The 23644-nt window shown below is 36.7% G+C and overlaps 1 protein-coding gene across 1 annotated transcript in view; it reads right to left on the reverse strand.

The window, feature by feature from the left end:
* STK32B (serine/threonine kinase 32B) overlaps nt 1-23644 on the reverse strand; it is a 167457-nt gene that overhangs the window by 131759 nt on the left and 12054 nt on the right. Inside the window, exons 2-3 of the mRNA XM_027686608.1 lie at nt 8660-8715; nt 205-356 (exon numbers count right to left, since the gene is read on the reverse strand). Of these exons, the coding sequence (XP_027542409.1) occupies nt 205-356; nt 8660-8715 (208 nt within the window). The remainder of the gene's footprint in view (nt 1-204; nt 357-8659; nt 8716-23644) is intronic.

Consider the following 23644-nt stretch of genomic DNA (forward strand, 5'->3'; position numbering starts at 1 on the left):
ATATGATGTTTAAATATTTCAATGTAAAAAGGCACCTTAAAAATACTGATGAATAATGAAACACTCTGCAAAACCTTAATAATTCAACGAAAATGGTCACCAAAATCTTATTCTTTTTAGCTTTCCTTACTTCCACAGTCTGAACTGATTCAGCAATAAGAAGAAAACAAGAGATCCTTGATAACATTTTAAAGGTTTTCTTACCACAGATTAACTAGGAAGGGATGTTCTAGGCCTTGCATTATCTGTAGCTCCCGGAAAACATTTCGAACTTCATCTCTCTCAATGCACTTCTGTTTATTCATGTATTTCATGGCATACATTTTCTTGGTGTCTCTCTTCTGTACAATGCACACCTAATTGACAGCAAAGTAAAAGAAAAATTTTGACACCTTGAGAAAGTAAACTCAATTGTAACTTTGAAAACAAGGATCTTTTTATGATACTAAATCAGATACTACAACTGAGTAACACCTTCAAAAAGTTCACATCTCTGCAGAATTCTTTGTAACAGATTATAATTAAAAGAATTACCAAAAGAACACCCAAACCCTGCATAAGGAGAAACAAGGAAGCATAAAAGTGCCCTAACATTCAGAAGTTACACGGTAAAGCTGGGAGGAATACACTCCAATTGCTGAATTCACAGGCTATTTCATTAGCCACAGAAATTGCTGCCTACTGCTTAGGAAAATGCACAATCATTGTCCTCATTCCTGTAAGTCAGTACACACATCTTGATTACTGCATCATAAACCTTGCCTTCCCAAGGCAATATTGAGCCTTCCCAAGGCTCGATATTTCATCTAAATATCAGAATTATGCTCCTTTAATTATTGTTGAAAGGAAAAAGAATTTTCGTACAGAGATTCATCATAATATTTTTGAATTCACAAGGGACCATTGCAATTATTTAGTCTCTGGCAGTAAATTTCTTTCCTTTTACTTTGTTTTCTTTTCTCTGTCTCTCTTTTTTTTTCTTTTTTTTTTTTTAAGGAAGTCAGATAATGTTATAAATGCATGAAGAAAATCTCAGTCAAGAGAACTCCCATGTTAAACCTGGATTGTTTTTCGTCATGGTAGTTTGCCTTGAGAATGGAGCTGGAAAGTCACCATCACCACATCCAAGAAGCATAATTTTAAATGTGATTTCTGGCAACACAGAAATATAAATTTGTTCTGTGTCTTATCCCCAAAACTGGTGTAAATATTATTTTCATAGCAGGGCTATATCCACACCTAGAGGGAAAGTGTATCCTCAACAGCCTTTTGCTCTGAAGGGAGTTTTGCTGTTAATTGATCAGAACTTTTTGAAGTGACACTTCTAATGTGTCCTCACAGGCAAGAGAATATTAACTGAAAATATTGTTTTGGTGCAACACGTGTATTACTGATACAGCCATAGGCTCCAATCAGAAATTTTAATCTTCAGTACAAATACAGACTATGTACTAGAAGTGTCTGGTTTAGGTATCATAACTCTATAATGCCTAAATTTGAAGGTATTCTGGATATAATAGTGCCCCTTGGTGTGGGCACTATTAATTTATTTGTATATTTATCTACATCCACACATGCACACATAAACACTCCCATATTATACACACATAAAAGGATAGTACGCACTCATAAAATTCATGCTCAGACAACAAATTACAATTTGGTGACAGCCAAAAAGAAATCCATGGGTCTGAGTTGTATTTTGAGGAAGTTGTGTGCTCAATATTCAGAAACAGTCTGGAGAAACTGAGGCAACTTCCCACAGCCGAAACTGGGAGGAACAGGACCAAGGAAACCAAAACATACTTATTTGTCTGAAACTCTGTTTTCATAAAGTGTGTCTTTGAGCTCAAATCTACTCCAAATAGAGGAGTTAATAATTTTAACCTATGTGGATAAGATGTGATTAAGCAAAGATTCTAATTACCTTCTCTAATACCAGGAGATATTCTGCTAACTAAGGAAAATATGGATGGCAACATTCTGTTTTGAGCCCATCAATGTTGCACAATGGTGAGTACTGAAGTTTTGTTTCATTTTTCCGTCTTGGGCTGTTATGGAAAGTCTGAATATTGGTGATGCCCTCAAGATAAATAAAGGTTCATATTTATATGCAGAGAACCCAGGCTGTGGAACAATGGGGAATTGTGGTTGGCCTTTTGGGGGAAGAAGATACAGTAGGTGGGTTTGAACTGAAATGGAGGAATGGAAATTAACTGTTCAAGGTTACACAGGTCCTTCAGAAGCATATGTAGGATCTTCAGAGGCAATTCCTGACATGCTGTCATAGACTACGTGAACACTCTAATCAAACTCCATTACATTACAAAGTACAAAATTTTGGGATTTTGGCTCAAAACCTAAGTCCCGAAGTTCATTCGCTTACATGAATTTGCAGCACGATTTTTATGTGTAACTTGGCCAAGACCAAGATGTTTGAAGTCTCCTATTCCACTACATAAAAAGCCTCCCCATTGAAAGCTTGACTAGAAAGTCTGCTGAGAGGATTGGGTTTTACTCAGCTGAGAGTTACAGGTTTGAGCAGGTTTGAACTAGGATCATACACAGCATCTAGATATGTAATGCAAACAGGTTTTGAAACGCTGCTGTGACTCCAGAAGGCACTCAGTTCTCTTACTTGCCAATACAGACAAGGGTATTCAGCACACTTGAAACAGACCTTCTGTTGTTAGTAGAAGCTTCTCTAGCACACAGCTTCAAAACAGAATGACAGCAAACATTTTCTAGCAATGTGTACCTATGTACATCTTTTAACATGGTTTCAAAATCAATTGAATTTTAATTACTACAATAAAGCTACTTCCTACTAAAAATCAGGAAACACAATGTGCATCCACATTGATGTTACTGTGAAAAAATGCCTGATGTTGCTCTGACAGTACTGAATCATAGTGGAGATCCTCCCTGGCATTTCTACCTGCTGGCTGTCAGCTCTTCCTCTGAGCAGGACATCAATTGGCTGAAACTTTCCACTAGTGCAAAAAAAAAAGGAAAAGCCCTTGAGCTCTCCTCACATGTGCAGTCTTAATGGGAAATGATTGAATTTAGGGGTTTTTTGTTCCAAAGGAGTAATTTTAAAATGGACAAACAGGTGCTCTGGCACCTGAACAAGCAAACTCTGTGATGACTCCTTATAATGGAAGTCTGTGCAGAATTGCCTTATTTACAAGTATCAGTATGGAAGCCTGCCATGGTCACATTACTAAAACATTCTCTTTCCATTTTTCTGTGAATATCCTTTACCAAACCCCAGACAGTGTGATGCTTCAAACCAAACATGTGTCATGAACTCAACAGCTAACTACCCAGCTTCAGAGTCAGGAGAGAAGGACAGGCACATTCATTTCCACATAAGGTATAGATCTAAACATGTCCATCTCTAGAGGGATGGTTTCCCTTCTAATGTCCCCATAAAAAGACTGTAGATTACTAGTTTGGATGTAGGCATCATGTAGACATTTACATGTTTAAAGGTAGGCATTATGAATCACCATTCATTTTCTTTGTAGTTGTATTGTGCTTATCTTTAAAAGTCTCTTGCAAAAATATTCCCTTTATAAAGAGGGTTTTTCTACATGTCTTACATGTTATCACAGGGTGGTATCTTTCATTATTTCTGGGAGAAAGTAACAGTAAGTTGCCTTAAAACCTATGAGGTTAAAAGACATTTAACCAGAGGCTGACTTGGAGCCACTTTCCCTCAGAGCCAGGGGAAGGAAACCAATAGATTATGACTGTAGGGCTAAACTTCATTTTTGGAGAACAGCATGTGCTACGTTCCATTTCTAAACTACCTTCTTGGATTTCCTCTGTTTTCATACATAAAAAATAGAGCACTTACAGACTGAGTTTAATCTGAAGCTTAAGAGATCATACAGACACAGTGGTATGGGTGACAGAGTGCCCTATGGGCTATTGCAGAGCTAAGTGAGAGAGTTATGCTGAGTAAAACTGGGGCAAAATTTGCTCAAGGTTTGCTGCAGAAAGCTTCATGGTGCTGTGTTGGCTGAGCAGCCATAGGTAGGTTCAGAGAAGCTTTTCCCAGAGCAAAAGATGGGGAGGGCTGAAAAATCTGACTTGCAGCAAACACAAGATTTCTCCCATTTCCCACTAGAAAAGACTTCTAGCTGCTATGTGCTTAGTCTGGAAAGAGTGAGGAGCAGGTGCACTTACTCTCAATAAAGACATTTTGGTCTGAATTTGGCACGAGTACTTAGACCTCTCAAACTACCACATGACATGGTTTCATGAGAGGTCATGAAAAAAGGAGAGATGCAAAACCACAGGCAGAGAAAGCTTCTCTGAGCAAGGTCACTCTGTGCAAGGTGGAGAGCTGGAAGCTGGAGTGCACACTGCATCTGTGCTCCTGCATGATACTATTATGGGTCCTATGTCCTGTCAGTAGATCAGATGGGGCAGCTATAGCTGCCATGAGGAATCACAGCCCAGCAGAGGGGCTGTTGCACTGCCACGGGCAGAAGGCACTCACCCAGACACAGGGACTGCAAGATAGAAATCAGCTATATGCTTCAGGGTGGGAACTGACAAATCACGTGCCTCAAATACTGCTACATTTTGTGTTCTTACCCATGTGCTCTGAAAAACTATTGCTCATAGTCTTAGCCTACAAGAAGAGTTGGAAAAATTTACACAAAGAGGCTGGAGAATGGATATCATAATTTTATCTTTACACTGCCAGGGAATTTCCTTGAAATAGGGGGATTCATTCCCAGATTCCCCTGAGCAAAACATGACATCTGGAGCAGCCCAAGCATCTGCTTACTATCCTTTCATATTAACTCAAGCTAAAAAAATAGGTTGTTATACTGTCAAACAATATTAATACTCTGCAGTTGTGTGTTTTGTTGCTTTTAGGATAGTAGCATATTTTTTCTGAAATATTTTGCATAATATTTAGCAAAGTACCCTCAATCAATGCAGACATGATTCTGGGCTCCCATCTGTTTTACACCAGTATAATTTCAATTACTTCAGCACAGGAAGTCACTGTTTTATAAAAAATTAGCAAATATATAAATATAAATTTATAAATATATATAAATATACCAAATTAATCATAACCAAGTCTTGTGTCTCACCGTCTCAGACAAAAAGAAGTGAATTTGTACATTGAAATTATAATTTAAATTTAATTTAATGAGGTCAGATTGTTCAATACACCTGCTCTCATGAATAGAGAATTGAGGAAAATTGGTACTATAATATCACTGAGAACTAGTTGTTGCACCTGAATACAAATTATTTTGCAGCAGTAACCCTGCAATTACATGGTTATTGTAATGGTTATAAGGATAATGGGAATTCTTGTATTTCACTCCTTGTCAGTTTTGTACTTATTGGGTGATCTTCAAAAATATGTTTTCTCCAATATTTATTGAGAAGAGTGATATCTCTACATACAACAACATGGAAAAAATAGCCAAATTAAACATGTGACAGCACTTCTAAGGTGTTGTATGTCATAAAGAAATAACTACTTTGACCAGAGTTCAGTATTTTTGGTTTGAGTATTTAAAAGTTCCTACTTCTGAATTTACTTAAAAAACAAACATTTAATATACGAATAAAACCTGTTTGGTCAAAATGTCTCACCAGCCCATTTGCAATGTACTTGCAATTACTAATAACTGGAATATACTAAGCATAACTAACTTAAAGGTCTCCCCCCAAAAAAAATGTCCTGTTATGCATGAAGACACCAAAGCATAAGCAAGCAGCTTCAACTTAGCAAAGCAAGGCCACTGAAGCCAGAAAGGCTACTTTTAGGGTAATGCCCCACACCTCACTTGAGTACTACTGACCCTTGCCCAGGGCTGTGCCAGTATCTGTATGTACAGATACACACACAGGGTGTATATGCACGTGCCCAGGAGAGGGGGAAGTATTCAATGAGCAGTCACACGCTATTCTGCCACAGCTTGCAATGTCACTTGGCTTGAACAAAAGAACCACTAACTTGCATAGAAATTTTGGCTGTGATGGTCCTACACAGCTTGGAGCTCGCCTTCTTCATCTGTGCCTTCCAAGGTGCATCCTGAGCTCTCAAAGGTCACCTTTGAAGGGAGCCTTATTGTTTCCAGAAAAAGGAGCATGCTTGTGGTTCTCTTCTCTCCACACCTATTTCCTACCCTCCTCCTGTGATGTATCTTCACTTTTCCTGGGGAATATGCTGCAGTGTCTATGAGACAGCCTCTGCTCTTAACATGTCCCTAAGAAGCAGCACGTACTGAGGCAGCATCTTAAAGCAAGTGGCCACTTCTCAGAAAAGGCAAGCTCTTGAGATACAAAGCATTTGATACCAAACGGCCTACGAATTCCTGCAACGGCAAATGTTGCTATTGTGAACTGAAAACGCCAAAGGAAAAGGCAGGGAACTGCTTTCTGAAGCCAGCTGGTAGGACAGAGCATAGCTGCTGAATCAGTCAGCCCCAAGGGAGGAGGTGAGGTGCCGAGGATCACCTTGAGCTCTGTGCACAAGAGAGAGCTGAACTGTGTAGAGGCTCTGCCATGTCAGATACCTCCTGCAGCAATATCCTGCTGAGGCCTAAGGTTGCTGTAGCAACCAGAGTAATTTAAGAAATATTGAGAGAGAGAGGGAGCTATTGTACCAACAATAATAAAATAAAAAAGTAGAGCGTGTCTTAAAACATCCTTTTGCTCTCAGAAAACAGAAAAGGCCACAGTGGAGCCATAAAGGAAGCAGGCAGTTTAAGGAAAACATGATACTGAACAAAGCGTTATGTGTTGCAAGATGCTAGAACACAATGGACCCCAAACATTAAACAGCTAACAATAGAGATTAACAGTCTTGCATCGTTTGTTGACGTTTTCTACCGCCAGGTACTTCCAGAAGGACGGTAATAGGAAAAGTTGCCAGCAACGAGGCTTCTAAATGACCAATAAAGGTAAGACTGTCTCACAGAAAAGACACTTGAAATGGTGACTAATTTACCATGTTGTGCTTTTGGCTATGTTATAATAGGTTGCTTGAAAACAGGTTTCTTTCTTTCCCTGCCTGTGGAAGGCAAAACAAGGTGATTTGTCAGAAGACTGGATTCATTTGGGAAAAAAAAAAAAAGAAAAAAGAAAGAAAGTCCAACAAGGACTTTCCTGTTGTGTTTGATAGCTGCAAAATAAGGATTTAAGTTTAGAAAATACTCATGCATGAGTCCTTTCTTGCATTAAATATGTTCTCTGAGGGCTGTGAAACTCTGTTCTCACCAATGCAGATTTTCCAAAGTAGATTCACTAGAACACTGCAGTCATTTAAACCTGTAAGAAAGTTAGATGTTTCTAGAAATATCATAGAAACATTCACCTGTTTCCTGAATGCCATGGAAAAGAGTGGATCAAACATCACCTAACAAGCCTTCAAAATGCAGGTAGGTTTCTTTTATTTTCCTGCATGTTGTGGAAGGCTGAGGGCCCCTTTGAAAGGGCAGAGACAGTAGAGGTGTGAATGCGAAAGCTTTGAATAAAGAGGGGTGCAGGTGATCTTTGTGAGGGCCAACATGATTTGGATATATCTTTAACTTCTTTTCCTATGCCTAACTTGCACTCTTGGACCTCTATTTAGTTTGACATGGCATTTCATCACTGTATTGTGATAATAAACAATCATAGCTCTCCACCTGCCTGATTTTTAAGGGGTTCTGAAAAACCTTGTTGGCCTTGCAGTATATTCTCCCATTGACCTCAGAGAGGGTTTCTCTTGAAAACAACTGAATCAAATAAGAACCATGCCATGAAGGACCATGCTGTTCTGCAAGAAATATCTAAAATTAAAGTAATTTTTCTGCATGAAGCCCAAGAACCAGCAAAATCCTGTGTGTGTTCTTAATGCGTGACTACAGAAGTATCTCACCAGCACTGACCTGGCATATACTCAAGAATCATTCAAATCTAGATCTACCTAGCTGTTGCTTGATCAGTTACCTGATAAAGTATCAGTTATATTTCATCTCCAAGTGTATTCCCATGAGAAATGGTTTCTAACATTTTTATAATATGATTTTCTCTGGCTTCATGGCCTTGTATTTACCCACATTAAAATTTAAAACCTTGTTATAATCATTATTATAAAAAATAAAGGTTGTCTATTCATGTGTAAACAAACCATTAATCTTCTCTGTTTCAGCAAAATCCTGTTGAATTAAACAAACATTTACTCAATGATCATAATTATAGTGTATGTCAGTTTATACAGTCCCAAGTGAATTTAATCTATGTAAAGTGCCTTTAAAATACCACAATTATTTTAAAGACACAAATAAGTCCAGAGATTTAAGAACAAGATCAGTCTAGTAGACTGTCTAAAGAAGTAGTCCACTCCTACTTTTTTGTTTCTTTTTGTTTTGAGGACAGATTTCTAAATTCTGCTACTCCCCATTGGGGAGACTTAATTATTACAATAATTTTTGTTCAGTTGATTTTAGTGAATGTATTATAATAGAAATAATTTAGTGAATAGTCAGACTCAGTTCATACTGGTGATCAGATGTCTTTGAGAAGGAAAAAGCTACAAAACCTATGTCATTTTACCCTAATCAAGTTACCAGAAAAACACAAAGGAATTCCCTATTAGATTTTTAACTGCTAAAAATAAGTTGATTCTTACCTTTCCAAAACTCCCTTTCCCAATAGCCCGCAATATTTGAAAGTGGTCAAAGTTAACTGCAAAATAAAGGAGAGAAGAAAAGGAAAATAGTTTGTACCAGAAATCAGATAAGAAGTATTATATTGATTTCAACTAACATAATTTTACCATGTGATATTCACTTTCTTTCTTAAAACACCAAATATATTTAATAGGTAACAAAGAGGAATTTTGCTTTAAAATATGCTGCATTCATTTTGTTCATCAATTCATCTTGGTCCAATGCCTCCAGTGCTCAGTATCTCCAAAGTGAAACATATCCCTGTCCTAACCAAGTAACAAGACACAAGTTAGCACTGTGCAGCCATTAGCATTTTCCAGAAATATTAAGATCTATTAAAAGTGCACTAAGTAATTCAGGTAAGTAACACCATCTTCCTACAGATACATAGTAATATAAGGATAGTATTGTTACAGTAGTCACTCTGCAGGATAATCCTATATTCCATTACAGTGATGGAAACCTGCCCCATGATAAACTAGTATGATCAGCCCCTCCAAACTTTTCCACCTTAATGCAATAAATAATGGTAATATTGTAAGACTATTTCATTATGTAACATAAGTTCTGAGAGATTTCATTTTAGCTTGGCAGTAGACTAGATTAACTCGTACTTCGTGAAAATCTGACAGCACAGCCCGACCTAGGCACTGAAGTGGTTTGCTGTGAGGGTGAGTGAGATTTCATTTCTCAGAAATGCCATTATTGTTGTTGCATGAGATTGAACACAGCATGACCTTCAAACCTCTGTTTCATTGGTAGATCTGGTGGTTTTAAAAAAAATCCAACAACATCCTGAACAAAATTGATGCAGTCACTGAAACACAAACACTACAATGTGTGATACAGTTTTTACAGTCACTTGTCAGAAAAGGATCACAGTTAGAGCTAAATTCAGTGAACCAGAGATGACAAAGTTCAGTGCAACTTAACAGGATTTTTTTAATTTAAAACTTTCTTATGTTACTAGCTTTGGCCACGGGCCCTCGCCTATGCACCTGTTATTGCTGCAACAGTAATCTGCAAAATTATGGAGACAGACTGTCATTTGAAAAATCATAGAACTATAGAATGGTTTGGGCTGGAAGGGACCTTAAAGATCATCTAGTTCCAACCAACCTGCCAAGGGCTGGGACACTTTCTGCTAGACCAGTTTGCTCAAAGCCCCATCCAGCTTGGCCTTGAACACTGCCAGGGATGGGGCACCCACAACTTCTCTGGGCAATCTGTGCCAGTGCCTCACCACCCAAAAATATGGCTCAAATCATGATGAAGAAGAAAATCCTATAAGGCTAATAATACTTTAAATAAAGTGTCAGAAAACTGTAACATCTTAAGCAAAGCTTTGTGTAGAAAGTTGCAATGTTGATATATATCAAGCCACTAAAAAGGGATAGTATCTTACTTTCTTGGTTGCAATAATATCTCATTTACAATCATTTATTTATGTTTGCTTGCACTGCCTTCAAGGAAACATGGTTGCTCCTTTCATTAGTGCAGCTACAGTAACCACCTTTCTGGTAATTACTGGAGACAAATCAAGTCCAGAGCTGCCAGAGCTGAAAGCAGCAGATGCTAGTCTACAGAAACAAAGATGGTGAATATGGCAGTTTTAGGATTTGGATACTGAAATAAAAATGCTTAAGCTTGCAAAGGATTTATAAACTTCTTGGAAACTGAAAATTGGAAAATAAATTTTTTGCTGAATCATGTAAGAGTTAGGGTTACCCAGATGTCTAAGAAGCAAGATTATCTGTCAGCAAGCTGCAGTTAGGGTCTCTGCTGACAGTTTTTACCAGTGGGTTGCTCTCTTGTAGTTCTTGCCGGTTAATATTGGTCTGGTGAATAAGATAGTTTAGCAAAACCACAGTCCATGTAAACTTACAGCCACTTAAATCCTGTTCCACAAGTCATCCCTCCCAGGTGCTTGACTGGGTTATCTAAGATGATCCTTAATTTAGGTAGGAATTCAGCACAGTGTTGAAAATATTATAAGCAACATGTTAATCTCCCTAACTCCTTTGACAGGAAAGAGGCATTAATTTTTCCCACCAGCATGGTGGTGTTGTCTGTGTTACTCTGCTTTAAAACCTCCTCATGTTTCTTGCTTATTTTACCAATTTTTTTTAACACATTCCTTGAAGAAAGATTAGTTTGAGTTTGTTCTTTATTTTGCAGTCATTCAGATGAATCCAGTTCCCAAAACAACCAAAAAGCTGTTGAAACAGCCTGTAATTATCTCGATTTCAGTCAAGCCACAGTTCAGTAAGACTTGACTATATTATTTTCTGAAGCCTGACTGGTTTTGAAATGCACGAGTTTGAAGAATTATTTTGTTTTTGTAAAATTAAGATTAAGCATTTACTTTTGGCTATGAATAGAACATTTTTATTGTCCATATAACTTTTATTGTATATCTCTGTACTTCCTTCTTTAGCGTGTTTATTGCTCTGAATTACTAGAACAACTTATTATTTTAATGGGATTTAATTGTAAATTGGATTTCCACAAGACTGAAATTATTAAGTGAAGCACTAGACTGTGGAATTTAAGATGGATTATTAGTAAGCCAAATAAGTGGTTAAAAAACATAGCCACAACAATTGGTCAAGTTTTATTAATTTTTATGTTTAACTTGAATAGAAAGTGAGATGTTACAGTTTCTTATCTTTATTAGGAAAAAAAATATTATTTTCTTTCTACATCTCACTGTTCCATAACCCTTATTTAAATTAAGGTACAATGATTGCAACACATTTCATGCAAGAGAAAACAAAGATAATTTTAAATGACTGTGGAAGTATGCAAACATACCTGAATCTATGTCTATTATGAGCTAGACTTGCAACCACTGTGGTTCTTTGGAAAGGGATAGTTCACTTAAGTAAGACAACTCAGTCTCTTTTGATCATAACATTGCAGATTCACAAACTGAGGAAGTTCCTCCCTTGGGATATCAGGAAAGAATAAAAAATGGGATACCTTTGCAGTTGAGACCAATACCAAATTCACTGAGTAAAACTATAACAGATTAGCCATGCACAAGCCACATTAGCTTCACAGCCAGTGAATGGTTGAGCTGAATTTACTGCCACCCTTATACTATGCTAGTCATACACTTTGAGTGTTTTCCTCAGGTGTTTTTGATCTCACACTCTCAAAATTTTTGGCTAATTTTATTGATCACATTTTTTTATTTTAAGGTTCAGTGTGTGGTTGGTTTTTTGTTTGTTTTTTTTTAGTGAATATTCAATGCCAAAAGGCCGCCTCTTACTCTGAGAAGAATTACAGCTCATCATGACCTCTGTCATTTCCAATGTTTGAAATATCATCAAGGTCAGACACTGCCATTTTCTCTGTGCAACGAGGAGATCACAAGTATTAAATTCTTGTCCTCCAAAACATGACAAGTCCAGCTCTTTTGGTGCCTGGTGTTGTAGCTAATGACATTTTTCTAGCGCAAAGCCCCACTGAGATAATCTGGCTGGCAGAAGGACATTTTCTTCAGTAACAGTTACATGACTATTACTCTTTTATAGCTTGCTTGATATCTTTTACTCAAGAGAAAAAAATATTTCCCAACTCCTTTGGAACTTCTCTCATTTTATCATCACACCACACTGGAGGTCTGAGACATGGGCTCTGAATTTCAGTCTAAAACTACTAACAGTTTTCAGAAACCAAAATTAGTTTATATTGTTTATATTGTCTTCAGGAAATTTTTCATACAGGTAAACCCACAGAATGAGACTTTTATTAACAACAGTATGAGGGAGTTTCTTTTCAGTCGCTTTGATTTTCACCAATTTGGAAAAATCAAGTATTATAATCTCCCCTCGCCCATCTCCCAACTTTATCCCTTAAAAATCATCATTAATTATGTGTTTGATTTATGATACCATGAAAGAACACAACATTTCTACCCTTTCATTTGTAGTTTTACTAATTTAAAATATTCTCATGTTACTCGTCATTTGTTCAAGTGTAAATTACATCTAGCTCAAGAGGCAATATGTATATTGGGTGTATTCTAAATAGAGCTGACATCTGTATTCTCACTGCAGCTGAGGAATATTTACTGCATGTATATGTGATTAGTCCAAATACACTCAATAACCATTACCTGAAAGAACTTTGTATCTCCTAGAGAAAATATCCAATCAAACGTGGCCAAAGCACAGGCATACACATGCTTTGCATAATGTAAAACAAAGTAGAGGCCTTTCAATTCAAGAAAAAGTGGAAGAAATTCATAAGCTAAATACAGACATTCTCCTTCTCTGGTTGAGTCCCGCTGGTTTATTTGGACTGTCTGGCAATAGCCAAAACCAGAATATGAGCACTGAGGCATTATAAGGTGTGCAGCAAAGCCGTATTTTTAATAGAATCATCATTTCAAGACATCTAGCTGCATTCTCATTGATCTCAAGAGAAAACAGAAACAAAGAGATGTGATATAGCCATTGGCCAAGAAACTAGATTTTTATGTAAGTCTGAGCACTGTCCTGCAGGTCTGTTTTGGGATGTTTTAATACTTCCTGTTTCTGTAAATCAGAAAAACAAAATAAGAACTAAATCAAATTTTCTTCTAGACTTGGCCTGTATGATTTGACCTGAGAGTCATTGCTATTAGGATTTCAAACCAGTTCTGCAGTCTTCTTTCTATGTATGTCTATTTTTCAGATCCTCCAGCCTTTTCCAGGGACACCCAGGGGAAGTGCTGACAGAACATCACTAGGTCTTAGCAGCCATCAAACCTTATTAAAGTTGTTACTTTCCTACCACACAAAGATGCGTAAGATGAGTAACTACATAGATACAGTCATGTATCTACTCATATTATGTATCTATGCATATTATCTACTCAGATATTCATATTATGAATACTCAGTACTCAAAATCACCAGCTTGACATAGATAGGGCAAATATGAACAGTGCCCAAAAATTAGATTAAGGGTCATAAAATGGTTTGGGTAATCAAAAGAAGTCACATTCCATCATGCTCTCTTCATGGCTAGTGCACTAGTGAAGAAAGATGCTGTTTAAAATCCGGAAGAAATAATTTTTGCTGACAGAATGATAAAGCTAGGGATGTCTTCAAGGTGAGCAAAGAGCACAAATCTGTACAGCTTCATAGGGTTCTGAGTAAAATGAGACATGGCTATCCATTATTTGATTGGGAAATCTACTACTTAGAAAGTGATAAATAACTGGAGGACAAGAAAAAAGCAGTTTCAGAGCTGATTTTATCTTATTAACGATGAATCATGGTGTTTTCTATTGTATTTAAGGGGTTTGCATTTAAATTGCATTAAAATGTGTCAATTCTTCAGGATTAATGAGTGTTTTAGTCTCAACATAAACTGTTTCTAATTATTATGTTAATATTTTTATAATTATTCCTTTATATTTATATTTATAGTCATTCATTTATAATTTTTTGCAATTAGAAAGAACTGAAGATCTTTGTAAGTCAAACAAATTTTATTTAAAATTCAGCTAATTTTGCTTTGGACTTTAAAACGCTTTTCAATCTCATCATATTTGCATATTTTCCTTTCTTCAGTCAAAGTGATACATTTCTGTATTATCAAAAGACTTTCATTTCAGAACTCTTGATTGATCCAAAGTGGCTTTTCTCAATAGTTCATTTCTATACTGTGCTTCCTTGTGAAGCCATCTGCAAGATGAGATCATTGGCTGAATTATATCTCCCGTTATGCAGGTATACTCATAGGACTTGCATGATATGTGTTTTATTCACTTAGAGCTGGTGGTGTGTTGGGTTGCGGGAGTTGCAAACAGGTACAAGATTTAGGTGCACCTCACATCACATCGTTAAAAAGTGTGGGGATTTCCCTAAATGGCTGGGGAATTTTCTGAATTTGTTAAAATGAATACTGGAAAGAGCTACAACTGCCTACCATTTTCCAAAACAGACTAGAAGAATTTGGTGAGTCAGCTAATCATTTACACTGTTACAGAAACAGGCATGTGTTGTCACAACCGAAATAAAATTGAAATTCCAAAGAAAATTAGCATTTGAATATAACCAAGCTGCAAAAGGAAAAAAATTGCTAGAACTGATTTTCAAAACTTTTCTTCCATTTTAATTCTGTAAAAGAACATAATTCTTTTTCTAATGCTATTCTGTAAAAGTTGAAAAAGAAATTAAGATGAGATCTTGCATTCACAAGGAAACTGTGACTCCTTCATAAACAAGAATCTGTTTGAACCCAAGATCAAAGGAAAATTTCTCTCCAGAGCTGTTTATACCTCTAATAAGCCAAATTAAAATCATACTGACATTAAATACATCTATTCTGAAAAATATATCAAGCAGCTACCTGAAGCCTGTAAAACAAAGTTTCATCCTTGGACAAGTAGAACAGAATTGTTAGATCTTATCTCTGAGGGAAGTTTAAACTGAAACTACTGAGTGCCATCCTACAGTCTCAAGACCTTCTCTGAGAAACTGGAGATATACCACCAAAACAAAACTCAAGAAAAGTCATCTGATGCTTTTAGGGATGTGGGTGTCAACTTCTGTGAGACACTGAGAGGGATTTACAGGTAGCAGAAATTTGTCTGCATGCCACTGAAGTCAGTACAGAGAGTCTTACAGCCGTAAACTGCAGTAGGATTTTGATTAAGAACACAATCATTAGTTTTTGCTTAAAGTCTACTGAAAGGTTGTCCTATGGTAGCCTTAGTAAGGGCTTCACCGAAAGCATCATCAGGGACTGCAGGGGTTGCTGTGATTGCTATCCCATGGAAAAACAAAAAGTTATTGCTCTGTGGAAGGTGTAAGAATGTTTGACTGCTGCTTTGCTCCACAAGAATTTTAACACAGATTTGATGAAATTAGCTATTCCTTTCTGAAGGATTGAGCATAAATAGGTGTTTACTGGCAAAGATTAATTTACTGATCAGAAGAACTCTTGTGGCTGCATATCTCTCCCACAGTGTTTCTGGGGAGTATTAGATTAAAAAATAAAGTCAATTTTCTTGGCTTTATGCCTCTTCAAAACTAGTCCAAAATTTAGCCATAACATTTTGTAATTGGATATTTTAGTGTGTTGCCTCTGTGTCTTCAAACAGGTTACTCTGTTTCAGGGGCATGCAGCAGTACACTCTCAGGTGGCCAGGGAAAAAAAAAGTAATTGAAAAGCCTGTTCTTGCTTACCATGGTTTGCTTGAGCAAATGCAGGAAGAGATGAGAGGAAAAACTATTCTTTTAAATAAATAATTTCCATCTGAAGGATTCAAAGCAGTATGAAAGTTCTGTTCTTTTGAGTACGAATGTGATTTCAACTCCAATGGAAGCAAACAGAAAGTTATCTAGTTTTGGAGGTTTTCTTATCTTTTTGCTTTTCTCATCTTGACATTTTTCCTCTTTTCCATTGCAGAAGAAAGGGAAAGAACTACAAAATGAAAAGGTATTCACTGATCTCAGCTAAAATTAAAAATTTCTTAGTATTCATTCATTATGATTTCTGCTTTGCTGTTATTGTTGTCTATCCATGTATACATGTCCATGTAGAGTGCATGTGCATTTCTGGTTTTTTTCCTGAAATTAAAACATTGCAAAAAATACTACTTATCATTTTTCTTTTGGCTTTTCACAGGAAAGATTTCTATTTCTGTAGTGTATGTTTATAGTATGGGGAAGTAGAAATTATTTATATTTCCCAATATCAGAAACATAATCTATGTGCTTTAGAGCTTACACACATACCAAATTTCTCTCAAAAAGCACCTCACCAACATTGTATTTTAGCCCTTTATGATCCTTTTCCTGTGATGCTATGACAAGAGCACATGATCATCTCAGTAAAAGACTTGTTCTTTGAAAAACTGACAAGAAAATGAAGTAATCACATAGAGACCATCTCTGTCACGTTGCAGACAGCAGGAACAGAGGAGAGCAAGAGCACCCCTTTTGATGGCAGTATGAGTGTTTAGACTGGATTAAACTAATTGTGACATCTACACCTACAACTCTAGAGTTAGAAGTCTAGTTTCAAGGGCAGTAGAATGAGATAGTCACCTTCACAGGGGAGTTACAGTGCTACAGTACAGAATTTATGGTTACTTTAACAGAAATTGCTTTATATCAAAGTAGAGATCAAACTCTGATCCCTGTCATGTTAATATATACTGACTCTAATACTTGCATTTTGTCCTCACACATAAGTGATCACAGGCAATAAAGGTAAAGACAAATTTAAAATAATCTGCTAGGCAGGTCTGTTGACTTTGATGACAATCCCAGGAAGGTGACCAATTAGCCTTCTGAAAATAAGTAGAAATAATAATAAATATCTTATGTCAGAAAGATTTAAGCTAATGCAATCTAAAGTACAACTGCTATTATTTGAAGGCAAAGTTAGTAATTTCAATTAATGAATTTTAAATTGTTTCTTATTAATAAAGAACAAAAAAAGGTGAAATAAAGCTGACAGAGCTAGGCACAAGTTTTAAGGAACACGAAATGTGTGTTACCATTGCAAAAAGTCAGCTGGACAATCTAATAGGGATCAAGCCCAAGTTCATAGCATGTCCTCATTGGCAGCACAGTATACAACAGGAGAGAATGACTATCTGTTTAACGTCACCATTGATGATGTGAGTTGCAAAAAAATTAGCACAATTATATGTTTTACTTGTCTTTTTGGGGGATAATGCAAGATCTTCAGAAGTCCTGATGATGACTAATGGTACAGGCAATAACCAAGGTGAAACTCCCTTGACAAATATCTAAGATTTAAAACAGCAGCAGCTGACAAAACTTAAAAGGAAAAAGAGACAAAATATGATAGTGGCAAGCATTAATGTAGGCTAATATTGCAAAAAGGCAATTAAATTTATATCCAGGATATCATCAATGAACAGTAAAGTTCAGAAAGGGGTAGAACTAGTGCACAATACAGACAGAAAGTGGGGAAGACTCAGACTGTGACTAAGAAGAGAGATCTGTGCAGAGTTGACCCATTGCAGGGAATCACAGACAAGGCACTTCTAACGCTACTTCCCTGCCCATGGAGGTAGAGGGTCACTGACCTAATCAATCTGAAAATGTGATACTATGGACTAAGAGCAAGAATTTGAATGCTGATGATGGGCCATTGGCCTAGATGGTCTTGGTTGTGTGGATCAGTTTAGTGTAATCCTTCAGCAGCATAATTTTAAAGCAGCCCTTTTCAATATCTCATTATCTTCTGTTATGATGACTGGTTAATCATCCATCCATTAAGCTAAAAATACCCAATTGGAATTCAAATACAGGGACTTTTACTTTTAGATTTAACAGAAAAGTGAAAGGAATATGGAGTACTGAATCTACTGCTCTTTTTCAACAAAGACCAAATAGCAACAGATTTTTGTGAAAAGCCAGTAATGATTGATCAGGGATTGTAAATATTGGTGTATAACTCAATGCTATGAAAAATATCATCAGAGGTTAAAAGTTCCTATGAATGGATGGAAATATAGTAAAAATTCTCACCTTTGCTAAATGACAAATATTGGTGTCTGTCAATGGCCTGGTTACAATAAGCCTGAAGGTCAGAAAAGATTTGCTGGTATTTGGAAATAGTTATACATTAGTGTGGTAGATATGTTCTCTTCTTGTGCGCAGGATTCATTGTGCCTGGTCGCATGAAGCTGGCCACATGAAAATGGCCACACCATTCTATGATTCTATGATTCTATGCAAGAACATGATTCCCCCTCTATTTAGGCTGCCACTGTAGCTACATAATGGGAATAACTGAAGCAATCATTAGTTTATCATTAGGTTTGATGCATTGGCTAACAATGTAACTGATGTAAGTCCAAAGGCCTGACCTCACTGTCATGTGGAAATGATCAGGATTTAGTCAGGCAGTGTCAAATCCTCAGTATAACCACAAGTTAGTTTACCATAACAGAACTGATTGGGCTGCATCTATGTTCTGTTAGCATATAGCATTCAGGTAACATATTTTCTAGCAGAAAGGTTTGTTTTGCATTGACTGTACTTGGCTTAGTGGAAAGTAATTGGAACTTCTCATCCATGTATCCTATTATAAAGCAGCAATTTACAACATTTTACTATTATAAACTCACAAGTCAGTGAATTTTTTTTTTAAGATCAGTGATAGTACTAATTAAAGATCCCTCTTTGTTGTTATGAAAACAGTTTTGTTTTGTGACAGGACAGAGATTTTGTGCAGAAAAGTTATAAACTTAGTATCACCACTGGAAACATCAGGAACAATTGAACTAATATATTGGAGCCAGTGAATAGCAGGGAAGCCTTTGTAAGTCTCCATGCTTTTCATAGTTCCTTCAAAGGGTAGACTTGACACTGAAACTAAGGAGAAAAGTTTGAGGACCTGCTCCAGTGTAAAATGTAAGACCTTTGGTAAGTGATAAAACATAGCCCCCTTTTGTTGAGAAAAGAGCATTTCTGATTAACTATGTTGTTTACTTATGGATAAGCTGACAAAAACAATCTGTGAAATCTATTGCAAGAAACAGGTTGACAGGTATGTCCAGCAGAAAAGATACTCCTTGAAAAAATGTATTGCTAAAATACAAAAAATCTAAATTTCACTTTTCTGTAATAGACTTCCCCCTGAGATCTTGAGATCAGGAAACACATAATAGACTATGAAGCATCTTTTTGAGCTAGAAAATGGGAATATTCACCTCTCTCAGAGTTACTGCGAGAATAATCTCATTAATAACTGAATTGAAAGGCTCTCTGAGGTAAGTTGCTATGGGAATAAACTGTCAAATATCAGTGTACCAAACTGGTTTTTTCTGCAATAAAATTTATCAGAATGATCCCCAGGTGAAAGGAAATAGTTTAAATGAAGTTAACAACAAAATCCTCAGTGAGACATCCATCAATCCTATCCACATGAAGGTCTCTATAATGCCAAACATGCCAGGGGAAGCCAATAAACCTCTTTCCTCTTGGCTCCTTTGGGCAGTGACTCTGAGAACATTGTTCTTGAAGATCAGGATTTCAGAAAATGAGTCTTGATGCTATTTTATTGGAATGGTAGGGAGCTAGGTGAAGAGGATTTTAGTCAAACACCTAGACAAAGTAGGAGTTTTTCTCTTTTTCTTTTGAATTCAGAACCCAAGACATGGGTTCCAGTTTGTCTCCAAAACTGGATCTTGAAGAATTATCTCTTCTATTTTTAACCACAAATACAAATTAAATACTTGAGGCAAGTAAGGACACTAAAGAGTCAGAATGATTCAACTGGGATTGCCTCCCATTTAGTGTTTTTAAACCAAACCATCACCATGGGCTTCAAGTGAATAATGACAGTTCTAACTTGCAGCAGAAGTGTACCTGAAGTGGAGAGCATAGGCTTGCTTTTTCACTTGTCATTGTAAGATTAAAGCTCATCAATTTGGGAACAGTAATGCTCCTCTGGGAAAAACCTTTTGAAAGAAACAAGCAAACCTGTGGGTTATATGTGGCTGTCTAGGTCTGGTTTTTATTTTGGGATTTGAAAATGGTATGGAAATCTCAAGAATTCAAAAAACGTTTGAAAGTATTTCTGAAGATGCCCAGGCATTTGTGACTTCTGGCTCTACCTCATCAAAAAACATCACAACCATTTAATTTAAGTAAATTAGCAGCACATATAGTGAGTACATTTAAGGGCCAGCTCTCCAGTAGAGGAGAATCAAAGAAAACTTCAACTTCTGGCCACAGAGTAGCACCTCAGAAGCTAGATGCCTCTTAGACTGCCCAGATTTCTATTGACTGTTTAAATAAAAGAAATAATGAAATTTTAAGAGGGCTGGTCTCCTCCATTAACTCCATCCATTAGCCTACTCATTTATCCTCTGCAATTAAGTGACATTCATTATGTATTTCAGCACTCAAGTTGCATTTTACTCATAAGTTTTGAAGATTTTCTAAAGTAAGTTATACTTCTTGAAAAAAAAAAAATTTAAAAAATCTATTTTAGAGATGGAACCTCAAATCCTAACATATGAGGTTGCAGATGGACTGACCTGAACTCACCCTAACAGTTCTGATTAGTATAGTTATCTGGAGCCAGAAAGGGAGTGTGTTTTGATTCTAGATAGGATTCTTATTATTTCATCGTATGAATCGTTTACTTTCATAAGAATCATTCCACTTTGTCTGCAATTTTGTAGGAAAGCAGGTCTCCCAAAGGTTTTTTTTTACCAACATGCTCAAGAGTAAACTATTGTTGATCAAACTTAATAAATTTTTCCCAACCTCTGTTGAAACAATATCCTGAGCTATTAGTTCACCGTAACACCTTTGTATTTTGATGCATCACATTTTGTGGCTGTTTCTCTTCATGGTGTATAGAAAGGATAGGGAAAAAACCCCTGATAGTAACAGCTATATTTAACTCATAAAGAACTTGCAGAATTTCAGTGCAATGCATATTTCTTCATCTCAGAGTTTATAGATAAATATTCGATGATGGAATGGGTAGTTTTGGTACTGAGACTGAAAAAGATAGGTTGATTGCTGTACATACTAACTGCAGCAGTTTTTTTACTTGGAGTTGATGATTTATTCACTGATCATTGTGCTTCTTACCTCTGGGAAATCTTCATATGCTTATTTTCAAGTTATTTATAAGTATGCTTATTTATACACCACAAGCAATTACACCAAAGCTGATAGGACCATGCATTGCTGAAAACAGTAAATATGAATAAAGCAATCAGGCACTCGGTCTAATCTATCCACTGCTAAGATTAGGAGCTGCCCTGGTTTCAGATGGAATAGAGTTAATTTTCTTCTTAGTATTTAGCACAGTGTTGTTTATTATTATTATCATCATTATAATTATAATTTACTTTATTTCAATTATGTTCTTATCTCAACCCACACGTTTTACTTTTTTCCAATTCTCCTCCCTATCCTACTGGGGAGTGGGATAAAGTGAGTGAGCAGGTGTGTGGTACTTAGTTGCTGGCTGGGACTAAACCACAACAGAAGTGAAATATGAAAGATTTAAAGCAAAACAAACATAGATACACTTACAAAACAAACCAAATCCACCTCAGGTCAGAGGGGGGAGGAGGAGGACTTCAGACCAGCCACCGTTCCCAGGTTATAGCTGAGGGTTGGCATTAGCAGTAGAAGGTCAGTAGACTCTCAAAACCACAACTCAATTTACAAAGATTTACCTTATATCACCACACAACAGGAATAAATAAAAAGATTCACTTGGTGAATAGAGTGGGTAGCTGACAGATATTAATGGAAAGAACATAACTTCTAATTTTAACCACAGAAGTTATTAGGTGCAAAGCACAAACAAATAGTGAGCTGTAGGGGATAAAATTGCTCAGTGTAGCAGAAGGCTTGTTAGTCTAAATGCCTGAAACATTCTGTGGCATTAAATGTGCTTATACCAATTCTGTATAATCACAGAAATAGAACCTCAAATAAGTTTAATTATAGATGTTAGATGAAAATAATGAATATTGGTGACTCAGTTCTAGAGTTCCCTACTGCATACACTGCGGTTTTTTGATGAGAGTACCGTACATACAAAAATATCTGTGTGTATATAGAGAGAAAGACAAAGAGAGAGATTTTCTCTAAAAATATATATATCATGTAATGTATTTTATTAACTAGGATAAAATGGTAAATCAGTAGATAGAGGTTCCTCTGCCAATTTTGGAAATAATATTAAACAACATTGGCTTCCTGACAGTACAGAATGGAAGCTTTCAAAATAGTGGGAAAAAAGCTCAAGTCCCACCACCAGGTCTATCCTGGCCTTTTCCCCCCCCCCCTTTTTTTTTTTTTACATTGGGAAAATTACTAGAAATCAGCTTCATATCATTAAAGACTAGAAGAAACATATTGCATATGACATTAGTCAGCAACCTTTCCTGGGTGATCTGCTGGGCTGTATGCTTCCTTTCCAAATTGGAATGTAGCACTGTAGGAGGTTCTTTGCAACATACAGGACCCCCTGTCACTCAAAAATTCAGGATGTCATTGATCCACAAATGTCTGTGGAACAAAAGATAGATATGGTCTACCTAGCAGAGAAAGATCTGAGAGAGGGCAGGTTGAGAGGCTGAGAGCAGCCTTTAGTTACTCACTAGTATTTGTACGCCCAGGGAAGCATTCAAAATTCTCTGCGTGTCACAAGTGAGAAAACTGAATGCCACAAGCAGTATCTTTTCTCTGTAAAGGACAGCAACTACACTGAAAGGGTTGCCTCCTATTAATGCTTTTAAAATCCATGACTGTGCTCTATCTGACACCTTTGAGACAGACTGATGGCTCCTGGCTTAGGAGCACCAATGATCTGAAGTCAAGGTAGCACTCAGCATAAGTGCTTGAAACCACTGAAAATATGGTATCTCTTCACTGCCACACCTTACTTAATCTTTTCTAAAAAGCACACATGATCTCTCCTCACTCTCAGAAAAGTATTGTGAAAAGCGATTCAGAGAGCAGATGCTATCCTAGCAACATCTGGAATTTTCCTAGCCACCAGATAAGCTCCACTTGGATGTCCTGCCTTCCACAGCCAACATCTATGAAGCTGATTTCCAGTCCTTTTCCCAACCTGTAATAGTAATAAAACAGGACAGGTTAGACCTGGTGGTGCTAAATAAATTTTGTTTTGCTATTTTGAAAGCTGCCCATGCAGCTTTTCTCTATCTGCTCTCTTCTCCCATTCATCAATAGGGAGCTCCCAAATTCCAAAAGAACAATGATTGCCCCGCTGAAAGTTACGATAAACAGGAAAAGTTCTCTATTCTATGACTCCTTTCCAGCAAAATCTCATAGCGCTTAGCACTGAAAATTTTTTTCAATAATGATCAATAAATCCTTCAAGAATGTCTTTCAACACTGAGATTTTTGTGGAGAATTTCACACTTGAAATGTATTTCTCTTTCTAAGGTATATTCATCT

This window comes from Neopelma chrysocephalum, unplaced genomic scaffold (genome assembly GCF_003984885.1).
Source record: "Neopelma chrysocephalum unplaced genomic scaffold, ASM398488v2 Primary Assembly neopelma1_71, whole genome shotgun sequence".
Taxonomy (NCBI): Eukaryota; Metazoa; Chordata; class Aves; order Passeriformes; family Pipridae; genus Neopelma; species Neopelma chrysocephalum.